This window comes from Rhodnius prolixus, unplaced genomic scaffold (genome assembly GCF_049639745.1).
Source record: "Rhodnius prolixus isolate KJV_2025 unplaced genomic scaffold, Rpr scaffold_10, whole genome shotgun sequence".
In the NCBI taxonomy this organism is placed as follows: domain Eukaryota; kingdom Metazoa; phylum Arthropoda; class Insecta; order Hemiptera; family Reduviidae; genus Rhodnius; species Rhodnius prolixus.
Genome location: NW_027411615.1, coordinates 13,023,192 through 13,037,905, shown reverse-complemented (window position 1 = coordinate 13,037,905; position 14,714 = coordinate 13,023,192). Strand labels below are relative to the sequence as shown.

The 14,714-nt window shown below is 28.8% G+C and overlaps 1 protein-coding gene across 6 annotated transcripts in view; it reads left to right on the top strand.

Annotated features, from left to right (window-relative positions):
• LOC141456878 (uncharacterized) overlaps positions 1 to 14,714 on the top strand; it is an 85,962-nt gene that overhangs the window by 13,538 nt on the left and 57,710 nt on the right. For 4 of the 6 annotated variants that reach the window (XM_074133223.1, XM_074133225.1, XM_074133227.1 and 1 more), the window contains exons 3-4: positions 3,483 to 3,634; positions 5,302 to 5,345. In XM_074133223.1, the coding sequence (XP_073989324.1) occupies positions 3,483 to 3,634; positions 5,302 to 5,345 (196 nt within the window). Of the gene's footprint in view, positions 1 to 3,243; positions 3,375 to 3,482; positions 3,635 to 5,301; positions 5,346 to 14,714 lie in introns of those variants that run through there. The other 2 variants (XM_074133226.1, XM_074133230.1) reach the window with 2 other exon arrangements.

Below are 14,714 nucleotides of genomic sequence, written 5' to 3'. Positions count from 1 at the left end.
TTACTCTTTAGTAAACCTGTCACACTCTTGATATCAAATAGTACAGTCTCATACTTCAACTTGTTAACATCTAATTTTTTTATTTTTATTTTGAAAATTAATGTTATTATTCTTCTGTAGTACATCCGAGTTTATTTCAAACAAATGTTATTTGTTTATTTGTTTCGTTAAATTCATTGTCCTTTAAATTAGATTTTTTTTTTTTAACCTTCTCTTTTATTTATTTTTTTAAACATGAATAAGTGTTAAAACGATACAATCATTAACAATTTTTTTTTGTTTTTAAATTTAATTTATTTTAGGCAAGAACAAAATTAGAAAAATTTGATTATTTTTGTTTTAAGATAAATTAATAAAAATGGTTCGTGTTGTAAATATATCTGAAGCACATGTACATTTACATTATTCTGTAAGGAGATTCAGAGATCATTTAGTGAAGCATATAGAAAAGGAATCGAATAAATTAGTTTTGGTATGTTTTAATATATTATATATATTTGATTATAAAAAATTATTTCTGCTTCTTCTGATCTTCTGACATCTATTCATATCTTATATTAATATTTTATTTTTTTGGTTATGAGAAAATATGACAATCTTGAAAATGTTTGTTTTTATTTTTTAAAAAGCATTTGATGACCTGTGACTTTTTTTGATATATTTAAATTGCCTATGAGGACAACTTTAGCTGTAGTTTCGTGCATAAAAATATTACAGGATGTTCTGTTGTTATTCGTTGCTAATTCTTGAGCGTATTATCGCCCGTCAGAATTACTCTCCCCGAACTAATTATGAGAGTTTGATAACTGTAGGGCTGGAGTTTCAAGTTTTGTTTTGTTTCCATTTTACTGACTTTAACTGTTATCTTCTTAAACCCCGGTAGTATTTTATTTAAATCTAATATATACTGTGAGAACGGCAGGTCTTACATTTACATAAATTGCTATAAAAAAATTTTACTAAGTTTTAACTCACGCAAGAGGAAACAATGCAGTTTTTTCAATGTTTAGTTTTCCTAGGACTGACTCATTTTAAAGGTTCCCTGAGAAATACTGCTTTTTTTTTTGGAAATGGCTGTGTGTGTTTGTGTGAATGTCTTCGTGTGATCAGTATAAATCAAAATTTCGTCTAGACGCTACCAATGGATGCCTAAATAAGATTTTAATTAATAAAAGCTTAATGGAATCGCCTGCCATTTTGCTGGGTCAATTTTTCTTTTCTTTGACATTTTCAATGATTTCTTTTTATAATTTTCCAAATTTCTATTTCTTAATCACCTCACAAGCCCCACCATTATCGGACAGATTTTGATTGAAATAAATGTCTAGTAAATCTGTAATGGAGTTACCATAGTTCCTCCAAAAACTCTCTTAAATGAACTTCCCAAGAATAAACATTAGTTTGAAATATTGTAGCTCTTTTTAAGTATATTTATTTATTTAATTTCTATTTTTCTACTATGTAGTATTATTTTTAATGCTAAATTATTGGAATAAACAGAAAAATCCAAGTGTTAAGGAAAGCATACGCAGCGTTCGCTGTCGAAATGGATTTGTGGTTTTCTTTAAGTAATTGGAAGCGAAATTTTGTAATTTTAAAGCATTCCTTAAATATTCAATAACATAAAAAATCTTATGAGCTCGTATTAGTTCATTTCTCAGTATTCGAAGATAATCTAAAGATTGTAGCAAAGGTAAACGTATCCGAGTTTTTCACAGTTTGATAAATTATTTAGGTATATTTTGATTAATAAATTGGCAAACAAATAATTAATGTTAGTTTGTCTAACACTTTTTTGTTTTCTGAAAAATGTCCAGCATTTACTTTTTCTTAATTCGTTCTTATTTTAAAGTTGTAAAGTAATTTAAATTGTTGGTTATTCAGTTTTATCAGAATAATTTTCGCCTTCCTTATTAAAGTAGGCAAGCTAACTACTTTTAGCAATAGAGTGCACTACTAGTTTCATTCCTGCAGCAGATAATCCTTTTTTTTTTTTCTTTTTTTTTAAAGTAAATCTATTATTTAAATAAACCATTCCATCAGTTTGCTTTTATTTTATGAATTTTTAAGTAATTAAAGTTTCTTACGTTATATGTATATATTTTTGTACACTTAGTACTTAGACCAGTATCCTGACCAGGTTATGTTTTGTGGTTATTTAAAAGGAGATTTTGTGGTCAATGACTGAAATTCATATTTCTTTTTTAGATCACACTACACACTGCAATATCACAAGGTTCTATTTTATTTGCGTACATTGTACTTATAAAAAAAAGTTATTATTGCTTAATAAAATAGCTTTTATAAATTTTCGTAATTAGATGTTTTTAAAGATTAATTTTCGTTAATTTTATTGCTCATTTATTTAATAATAATTATCAAATTAAACACAGACGATAAAAGCATTCTGATATTCACTTCCTATTATAAGAACATCCAAAAGATATGGTAGCTTCAAAGAGTTTGAAATATCACTAAAACTCTGCTTTTACCTTCATCGTTTCCTTTTTCATCGTTACCCCCATTATTCATGTTTTTCTTCCCTGAGGACTTGTCATGCATTTAAATGATTACTTGAGAGTACATACATCTTTCTCGGGAATTCTTTATATGCATTATTTATATCCATTTATTTAGAAGCATTTCGTTATTGCTAGAGTTTTATTTACCTAGGTTGCCTATATCTTCATTATACTTCAAGTTTTAGAATGTGACCGTTATTTTAAAACTATTAATCTGGTACTCCTTTCAGAAATTGATATATTTTAATATAAATATATTTAAAATGACGTTCAGAGTTTACTTTTTGAAGTTGCATCAGAAGTGAAAAGATGGCTTCCGAAAAAATGTCTCTTTCAGATAATGACCTAATTTTGATATAAGAATAATTCTAGTTTACATAGCTCTACGGATTTGTTAATAATTGTGGGGATTCAAATGTGCGTGAATCTTTAAAAGTATTAATTCAGATTTTGGTTTACCTTCGTTAGTTGATAAATGTATTAATTATTTAGAAAAAATAATTTTTTTACATTATGTTACCATTTAACTAAAGTTATTATTTAAAAGTATACTAATTGATTATTTTTTTAGAATTGATCTGTGTTTATGATATCATATTCTCCTGGGATACATTGTAAAAAAAAAGGGGGCGTATTTTTATAAGCACATGTCTGTTGAATGATAATGAGTAGTTAGTTACAAAGTTGATTCTTTTCATATAAAAAATTCAATTCAGTATACTGTGTACATCCTTTAAGTTTGGAGTATTGTTATTATTATTAAAAAGAAACCGCAATAACAGATATTAATCTTTAAAAAAAATGTTAAAATTTCGTACAAATGCAAACATTACATGCAGGAAAACTTATATGGTGAAATATTATTCAAGTTATACTTGCATTTTGGCATTCTTTTATACTACATAAGTTTTTTTTTTTAATTATTATAAATTATTTTAATTATTTTTCTGTAATTTACAGGTCAATCCTAGTAGTAAAGCAGAATCAAAAGGAGTTAGAGAAGGTGATCTGATAACATCCATAAATGGACAATCAACAAAATGCCTGACAAATTCAGAGTCACACGCTTTGTTAAGAACAGTTAAAGAAAATTTACGGCTGGGATTAAATGAGTAAGTATAAATTATTATTATTATTATTAGTCCTGTATATCAAAAGTATTAGTAAATTCTTTTTTAATATTAACAAATATTATTTATTAGTGTAGGGCTTTTATAACAAATTTTATTGCACTACTTAATTGTTATTATAATTTCTAATTTTGAGGAAAGTTAGGTTTAAGGCAGGCAACTCAGATCGGTACAGTGTGGCAGAACTGTAATAGTTTAATTAGTCGTAATTATGCCTAAATTGATAAAGCACTAAGTATAAGTATCTAATCACATTTCCAATTGCTTTCGAGATTTTATTGTGCGGTTGGTAATATGAGCTTTTTTTTCTCAGCTGGCACAAATTCCTGCCGAAAATTATGACTACATATAAAATAAACGTCTAGTCGCGAACAAAAACGCTAAGTTTTGTAATCTTTGTTTCGCTCATGTTACAATTACTTAGTACTTTCGACGGATCTCAGTTTCAAAACAGTCATTAAAACAATGCTCTTAATAGAAATAATAGAAAGCAATAAGATTTCGAACTTTAGAAAAATAGCCAATTAGAGCTCTAAGAATAATGTGATATAATATTTTTATTTAAGTCAAAAACTTTGAAGTTATTAAGTAAGTTTTGTATTGAATAAATAGTTAACTTTAAGATTGCTTATGATAATCACCTTCTTTCTTAACAGTCTTTTCTACGGATTTTCCGAATAAATACTGTTGAAAGTTTAAACAGTTTTCATCGTACGAATCCGTAACCTATAAATCCCTAAAACTATTGAGCCGTTCACAGCACAACTCGATTAACTCCATAAATCAGTAATGAAGAAATGCGATGAAATAATGTAGAGTATTTTTTTTTAAAACTCCGTTTATAATGTAAAATCCAAATTTGCCGTTATCATTCAGCGTCTGCTACTGAATTTGAGTTGAATTATTGCAAAGATTTACATTAGAGGACGGAATTAATCAAAATGGCTTCTGAAATAAAATATTTATTATTTAATGGCCAAAATTGTATCGATTAATGGTGTTAATCTTTATTATTTGGGAAATTTATTATAAATATAAAAAGCTATGATTGATCCAAGTGCTTTGACAATTAAATTTAAGATATTTCAAGAAGTGGTGTTAATTGATTTGCACAGTGAACGGCTCAATTTATGTCTGTCTATTAAATTTACTAATTGAAGGGAGTATATTTTCTCATATTTACTAACCATCAGTTCTCTATCACTGTTTACGCTAACAAAGAAGCCCTTTGCCATTTATGCAGTGAAACATAATTTTTTGAAAAAAAAAAACAAAAAAAAATAGCGATTCGGACTCACCCTTTTAGTTCTATTCTATTATATAAAAAGTTGTTTCTTTTTTAATTATGCACTTTTTATATGACCTTCATCTTCTTGAAAAGAATTCTTTATAGACCATTGTACTCGAGTCTATGTTATAGTATAACCTGTTAAAATGACAAAACCGTGAGAATGTCTTGTAAACCCCGTTGGTTCACCTAGTATTATCAACATACTCGCATTTGCTATTTTGTTACGCCTTTCATTCTTTTTACTACCAGAATTGCTTTATTTGTATTTTTATTCTTCTTCTTTTTTACGTTCTTTGTTTTTTTTTTATATTTTCTTTAAACCAACTGGCCATATATATCATTCGTTCAATGTTTTCAGAGATAAAAATTCATCCCCTAGGAGGAGATCGAAGGAAATTAAATGTAAGTTGCATGTACGCTATACTGCATGCAATAAAAAAAAAAAAGGGTGATTTCGATTTGAATATTTTTATACAAACTTTTATTTCATTTTTATTATTATTTTCATTTTTTTTTATTTCTTCACTTAGAATAGATTTTTTTAAACAAAATTTTTTGACAACACCTTTATTTATTTCCTTAGCAATCTTTCACACTTTAAGTAGTTTTTATGCTTAACAAATTTGTTATTGTTACTGTTACTTATTTACTGTTCTCTTGGTTTCTCCAAAGCGGTACTATCTTTCATGATGTTTGATGTTATTTTAAAATGATGTTTCGATCATATGTTGATCATTCTTTCAGTAAAATTTTGTTTTAAATCCAACATTACACGATTTTTTTTTTAAAAAAAAGGATAGTTTTAACATAAGTGCAAACTGTTACATTCGTAATTATAGATTTAGAAAAAAGAAAAGGAATTTGTGAATAACGCCTCTGTCGAACATCTTTCCTAGTTGAAATTGCTTTTAAACCGTAGCCAGAAATATTTAAATAAAAAGAGCTTTTTTTTGCAAACTCTAAAAGGTTTATTAATTTGATAATATCCATCAGATATTACTATTTATTAATAAAACTATTTCATTGCTTTAATTTCTGCAATACTCGTAAAAGTATTGTAAATATAATTGTTTATAGTCGTAGTTCTTTCTTCATAATACTCTTTGAAAGTAGGACACAATTAACTGCTAGTTATGTATAAATAAATGGTTTATTTCCCTATTTACTCACATTCTTTCTTCCGATTGACAGTAATGGGAGAATGAATGAGCAAATTAGGTCTGCGGTTATCCTTTAGATTTCATAACAAAATTTCTCCACAATATTGTCCATTTGGACTTATTGTCTTCCAGAGTAATTAAGCTTTTACTCCCGAATTGAAGATTACAAATGAACTTTGTTCTTCCCGCGAATTTTTTTTTTAAATTCTGAAACCCTATTAGATAAACGAAATATTTTTAGAAGGATTACAAGGATCACAATGCTAAGAGTTAGTAAGTAGGGTTTTTCTCTTATCTATTTATTTGATATTTCTCATTCTCATATGCTACTCCTCCATTAAGCAATAAAGCTAAAAGTAATGATATGAATTATCGCTTACTTTTATGTAACCACATTAACTTTTCTAATTCAATTACTACCTTAAACTCAGGTTATGGTGAGTTGCTACCAGAGTTAGGCACTGATTAAAAAAAAAATTAAATTCTAAATTTAATTGATTAAATTTATTTTTAATTTTAATCAGAATTTAATCGTAAATTTAATCATATGACAATTATTTAATCAATTAAATTTCAGATTTAATCGTTAATCAAACTAAAAAAATTATGATTAAATCTGAGAATTAAATTGAACTTTAATTTTAATCACTGAATTAGTTCCAATTTCAATCGTTAATCAAACTAATTTATTCATCCACTTTTATGGCATTTCAACCAATGGTTCGAACCTTGTTTTGGCGAGGCCCTTTTTCTAAGCGTCTTTAATAAATAATTTTCGGTTAATTTTTGTAGACTTGGACTACTTCACGAGTCTCTAGACCAGTGGTTCGTAACCTTTTCATAGACGCAGAATACAATTTTATGTATATATTTTTCTCGCGGAACACTAACATTAAATAATTTGAAATTCGGTATTTAGCAAGAACTTAAAATTAAATTCAAATTAAAAAAAAAAAAGGAACAATTTTTTGTTTTCGTATCTTTCCTAAGTTTATAAATTTCCATACATTTAAAATTGAAATTTCGCGGAACACTTGGACCATATTCGCGGAACACCGGTTAAGAACCACTGCTCTAGACGTATATAGGACCACCTTACACTCACATTTAATCATGTTTACCACTCACTAGATTTTGATAGGACAACCTTGCACTAACATTTAACCATGGTGGCGACTCACTAGACTTATATAGGGCTACCTTATAAGCACATTTAACCATGTTTACCACTCACTAGACTTATATACGGTCTACCAGAAAGTTCTGTCCGTTTTTGGAATAAAACAAAATTTTTCTTACCAATAAACTTTATTAAATAATATAATTGTCATTATTAATAATGATATCTCGCCAGCGTGAGCGCAACTTATGTATTTCATTTTTGAAAAATGTATTATTTTTTGATGCGAGAAATTGAACCAGTACTTGTTTGATATTTTTTGTTTTCGTATCTTTCCTAAGATTCTAAATTTCAATACATTTAAAATTGAAATTTCGCGGAACACCGGTTAAGAACCACTGCATTATATCATCTAAAATTATAGATCTGTGCACAAAATAACTATAATTTATAATTGAGAAAAACAAAGTGTATAAGAGAACAAAATTCCATATGAATACGTGGTTCTCAGTGGGAGATATAGAACGGCCACAATTTTACAGAATTTCATGACCCAAAAAATTTTCAACCCTTTATATCTTCTACCGTTTTAGATCTGTGCACAAAATAACTATAGTTTATAATTGAGAAAAACAAAGTGTATAAGTGAACAAAATTCCATATCAATACGTGGTTCACAGTGAGAGATATAGAACCGCCACAATTTTACAGAATTTCATGACCCAAAAAATTTTGTACCCTTTATATCTTCTACATTTATAGATCTGTGCACAAAATAACTATAGTTTATAATTGAGAAAAACAAAGTGTATAAGAGAACAAAATTCCATATCAATACGTGGTTCACAGTAGGAGATATAGAACGGCCACAATTTTACAGAATTTCATGACCCAAAAAATTTTCAACCCTTTATATCTTCTACCGTTTTAGATCTGTGCACAAAATAACTATAGTTTATAATTGAGAAAAACAAAGTGTATAAGTGAACAAAATTCCATATCAATACGTGGTTCACAGTGAGAGATATAGAACGGCCACAATTTTACAGAATTTCATGACCCAAAAAATTTTCAACCCTTTATATCTTCTACCGTTTTAGATCTGTGCACAAAATAACTATAGTTTATAATTGAGAAAAACAAAGTGTATAAGAGAACAAAATTCCATATCAATACGTGGTTCACAGTAGGAGATATAAAACGGCCACAATTTTACAGAATTTCATGACCCAAAAAATGTTCAACCCTTTATATCTTCTACCGTTTTAGATCTGTGCACAAAATAACTATAGTTTATAATTGAGAAAAACAAAGTGTATAAGTGAACAAAATTCCATATCAATACGTGGTTCACAGTGAGAGATATAGAACCGTTACAATTTTACAGAATTTCATGACCCAAAAAATTTTGTACCCTTTATATCTTCTACATTTATAGATCTGTGCACAAAATAACTATAGTTTATAATTGAGAAAAACAAAGTGTATAAGAGAACAAAATTCCATATGAATACGTGGTTCACAGTGAGATATATAGAACGGCCACAATTTTACAGAATTTCATGACCCAAAAAATTTTCAACCCTTTATATCTTTTACCTTTTTAGATCTGTGCACAAAATAACTATAGTTTATAATTGAGAAACACAATGTGTATAAGAGAACAAAATTCCATACCAATACGTGGTTCACAGTGGGAGATATAGAACGGCCATAATTTTACAGAATTTCATGACCCAAAAAATTTTCAACCCTTTTATATCTTCTACCTTTTTAGATCTGTGCACAAAATAACTATAGTTTATAATTGAGAAAAACAAAGTGTACAAGAGAATAAAATTCCATACCAATACGTGGTTCACAGTGGGAGATATAGAACGGCCATAATTTTACAGAATTTCATGACCCAAAAAATTTTCAACCTTTTATATCTTCTACATTTATAGATCTGTGCACAAAATAACTATGGTTTATAATTGAGAAAAACAAAGTGTACAATAGAACAAAATTCCATATCAATACGTGGTTCACAGTGAGAGATATAGAATGGCCACAATTTTATAGAATTTCATGACCCAAAAAATTTTCAACCCTTTATATCTTCTACATTTATATATCTGTGCACAAAATAACTATGGTTTATAATTGAGAAAAACAAAGTGTACAAGAGAACAAAATTCCATAACAATACGTGGTTTACAGTGGGAGATATAGAACGGCCATAATTTTACAGAATTTCATGACCCAAATAATATTCAACCCTTTATATCTTCTACATTTATATATCTGTGCACAAAATAACTATGGTTTATAATTGAGAAAAACAAAGTGTATAAGTGAACAAAATTCCATATCAATACGTGGTTCACAGTGAGAGTATAGAACGGCCACAATTTTACAGAATTTCATGACCCAAAAAATATTCAACCCTTTATATCTTCTACATTTATATATCTGTGCACAAAATAACTATGGTTTATAATTGAGAAAAACAAAGTGTATAAGTGAACAAAATTCCATATCAATACGTGGTTCACAGTGAGAGATGTAGAACGGCCACAATTTTACAGAATTTCATGCCCCAAAAAATATTCAACCCTTTATATCTTCTATAATTATATATCTGTGCACAAAATAACTATGGTTTATAATTGAGAAAAACAAAGTGTACAAGCGAACAAAATTCCATAACAATACGTGGTTTACAGTGGGAGATATAGAACGGCCATAATTTTACAGAATTTCATGACCCAAAAAATATTCAACCCTTTATATCTTCTACATTTATATATCTGTGCACAAAATAACTATGGTTTATAATTGAGAAAAACAAAGTGTACAAGCGAACAAAATTCCATAACAATACGTGGTTTACAGTGGGAGATATAGAACGGCCATAATTTTACAGAATTTCATGACCCAAAAAATATTCAACCCTTTATATCTTCTACATTTATATATCTGTGCACAAAATAACTATGGTTTATAATTGAGAAAAACAAAGTGTACAAGAGAACAAAATTCCATAACAATACGTGGTTTACAGTGGGAGATATAGAACGGCCATAATTTTACAGAATTTCATGACCCAAAAAATATTCAACCCTTTATATCTTCTACATTTATATATCTGTGCACAAAATAACTATGGTTTATAATTTAGAAAAACAAAGTGTACAAGCGAACAAAATTCCATACCAATACGTAGTTTACAGTGGGAGTTATAGAACGGCCATAATTTTATAGAATTTCATGACCCAAAAAATATTCAACCCTTTATATCTTCTACATTTATATATCTGTGCACAAAATAACTATGGTTTATAATTGAGAAAAACAAAGTGTATAAGTGAACAAAATTCCATATCAATACGTGGTTCACAGTGAGAGATGTAGAACGGCCACAATTTTACAGAATTTCATGCCCCAAAAAATATTCAACCCTTTATATCTTCTATAATTATATATCTGTGCACAAAATAACTATGGTTTATAATTGAGAAAAACAAAGTGTACAAGCGAACAAAATTCCATAACAATACGTGGTTTACAGTGGGAGATATAGAACGGCCATAATTTTACAGAATTTCATGACCCAAAAAATATTCAACCCTTTATATCTTCTACATTTATATATCTGTGCACAAAATAACTATGGTTTATAATTGAGAAAAACAAAGTGTACAAGCGAACAAAATTCCATAACAATACGTGGTTTACAGTGGGAGATATAGAACGGCCATAATTTTACAGAATTTCATGACCCAAAAAATATTCAACCCTTTATATCTTCTACATTTATATATCTGTGCACAAAATAACTATGGTTTATAATTGAGAAAAACAAAGTGTACAAGAGAACAAAATTCCATAACAATACGTGGTTTACAGTGGGAGATATAGAACGGCCATAATTTTACAGAATTTCATGACCCAAAAAATATTCAACCCTTTATATCTTCTACATTTATATATCTGTGCACAAAATAACTATGGTTTATAATTTAGAAAAACAAAGTGTACAAGCGAACAAAATTCCATACCAATACGTAGTTTACAGTGGGAGTTATAGAACGGCCATAATTTTATAGAATTTCATGACCCAAAAAATATTCAACCCTTTATATCTTCTACATTTATATATCTGTGCACAAAATAACTATGGTTTATAATTGAGAAAAACAAAGTGTATAAGTGAACAAAATTCCATATCAATACGTGGTTCACAGTGAGAGATGTAGAACGGCCACAATTTTACAGAATTTCATGACCCAAAAAATATTCAAACCTTTATATCTTCTATAATTATATATCTGTGCACAAAATAACTATGGTTTATAATTGAGAAAAACAAAGTGTACAAGCGAACAAAATTCCATAACAATACGTGGTTTACAGTGGGAGATATAGAACGGCCATAATTTTACAGAATTTCATGACCCAAAAAATATTCAACCCTTTATATCTTCTACATTTATATATCTGTGCACAAAATAACTATGGTTTATAATTGAGAAAAACAAAGTGTACAAGCGAACAAAATTCCATAACAATACGTGGTTTACAGTGGGAGATATAGAACGGCCACAATTTTACAGAATTTCATGACCCAAAAAATATTCAACCCTTTATATCTTCTACATTTATATATCTGTGCACAAAATAACTATGGTTTATAATTGAGAAAAACAAAGTGTACAAGCGAACAAAATTCCATAACAATACGTGGTTTACAGTGGGAGATATAGAACGGCCATAATTTTACAGAATTTCATGACCCAAAAAATATTCAACCCTTTATATCTTCTACATTTATATATCTGTGCACAAAATAACTATGGTTTATAATTGAGAAAAACAAAGTGTACAAGCGAACAAAATTCCATAACAATATGTGGTTTACAGTGGGAGATATAGAACGGCCATAATTTTACAGAATTTCATGACCCAAAAAATATTCAACCCTTTATATCTTCTACATTTATATATCTGTGCACAAAATAACTATGGTTTATAATTTAGAAAAACAAAGTGTACAAGCGAACAAAATTCCATACCAATACGTGGTTCACAGTGGGAGTTATAGAACGGCCATAATTTTATAGAATTTCATGACCCAAAAAATATTCAACCCTTTATATCTTCTACATTTATATATCTGTGCACAAAATAACTATGGTTTATAATTGAGAAAAACAAAGTGTACAAGAGAACAAAATTCCATACCAATACGTGGTTCACAGTGGGAGTTATAGAACGGCCGTAATTTTATAGAATTTCATGACCCAAAAAATATTCAACCCTTTATATCTTCTACATTTATATATCTGTGCACAAAATAACTATGGTTTATAATTGAGAAAAACAAAGTGTACAAGAGAACAAAATTCCATAACAATACGTGGTTTACAGTGGGAGATATAGAACGGCCATAATTTTACAGAATTTTATGACCCAAAAAATATTCAACCCTTTATATCTTCTACATTTATATATCTGTGCACAAAATAACTATGGTTTATAATTGAGAAAAACAAAGTGTACAAGAGAACAAAATTCCATAACAATACGTGGTTTACAGTGGGAGATATAGAACGGCCATAATTTTGCAGAATTTTATGACCCAAAAAATATTCAACCCTTTATATCTTCTACATTTATATATCTGTGCACAAAATAACTATGGTTTATAATTTAGAAAAACAAAGGTTACAAGCGAACAAAATTCCATACCAATACGTGGTTCACAGTGGGAGTTATAGAACGGCCATAATTTTATAGAATTTCATGACCCAAAAAATATTCAACCCTTTATATCTTCTACATTTATATATCTGTGCACAAAATAACTATGGTTTATAATTGAGAAAAACAAAGTGTACAAGAGAACAAAATTCCATACCAATACGTGGTTCACAGTGGGAGTTATAGAACGGCCGTAATTTTATAGAATTTCATGACCCAAAAAATATTCAACCCTTTATATCTTCTACATTTATATATCTGTGCACAAAATAACTATGGTTTATAATTGAGAAAAACAAAGTGTACAAGAGAACAAAATTCCATAACAATACGTGGTTTACAGTGGGAGATATAGAACGGCCATAATTTTACAGAATTTTATGACCCAAAAAATATTCAACCCTTTATATCTTCTACATTTATATATCTGTGCACAAAATAACTATGGTTTATAATTGAGAAAAACAAAGTGTACAAGAGAACAAAATTCCATAACAATACGTGGTTTACAGTGGGAGATATAGAACGGCCATAATTTTGCAGAATTTTATGACCCAAAAAATATTCAACCCTTTATATCTTCTACATTTATATATCTGTGCACAAAATAACTATGGTTTATAATTTAGAAAAACAAAGGTTACAAGCGAACAAAATTCCATACCAATACGTGGTTCACAGTGGGAGTTATAGAACGGCCATAATTTTATAGAATTTCATGACCCAAAAAATTTTCAACCTTTTATATTAGTGGTTCTTAACCTTTTCATAGACGCGGAACACAATTATATTTATGTATAATTTTTTCTCGCGGAACACTAACATTAATTAATTTGAAATTCGGTATTTAGCAAGAACTTAAAATTAAATTCTAATTAAAAAAAAAAGGAACATTTTTTTGTTTTCGTATCTTTCCTAAGTTTCTAAATTTCAATACATTTAAAATTGAAATTTCGCGGAACACTTGGACCATATTCGCGGAACACCGGTTAAGAACCACTGCTCTAGACGTATATAGGACCACCTTACACTCATATTTAATCATGTTTACCACTCACTAGACTTTGATAGGACCACCTTGCACTAACATTTAACCATGTTGGCGACTCACTAGACTTATATAGGGCTACCTTACATCCACATTTAACCATGTTTACCACTCACTAGACTTATATACGGTCTACCGTAAAGTTCGGTCTGGTTTTGGAATAAAACAAAATACAAATTTTTCTTTCCAATAAACTTTATTAAATAATATAATTGTCATTATTATTAATGATATCTCGCCAGCGTGAGCGCAATTTATGTATTTCATTTTTGAAAAATGTATTATTTTTTGATGCGAGAAATTGAACCAGTACTTGTTTGATATCTACTTCATTTTTAAATGTTTCGCCCTTCAACAAATTTTGTAAGGACAAAAACAAGTTATAGTCGGAGGGTGCTAAGTTCGGGGAATATGGTGGATGCGACAGAATTTTCCTGCCTTGTTCTGCAATTTTTAGACGAGTCTTTAAAGCAGCATTTGGCCTGGCATTATCATGATGCAGTATGATGTTCTTCCTATTGAACATCGCCGGCCTTTTTTCTTGGACTGCTGTCTTTAAATTATGCATTTGCTAACAATACTTCTCCGAATTTAGCTTTTCGTTCGGTTTTAAAAGCTCATAATGTGTAGGTCCTCGAATGTCCCACTATATACACAACATTCTCTTATTCAGAGTGAAATTAGGTTTACAGGTGGAA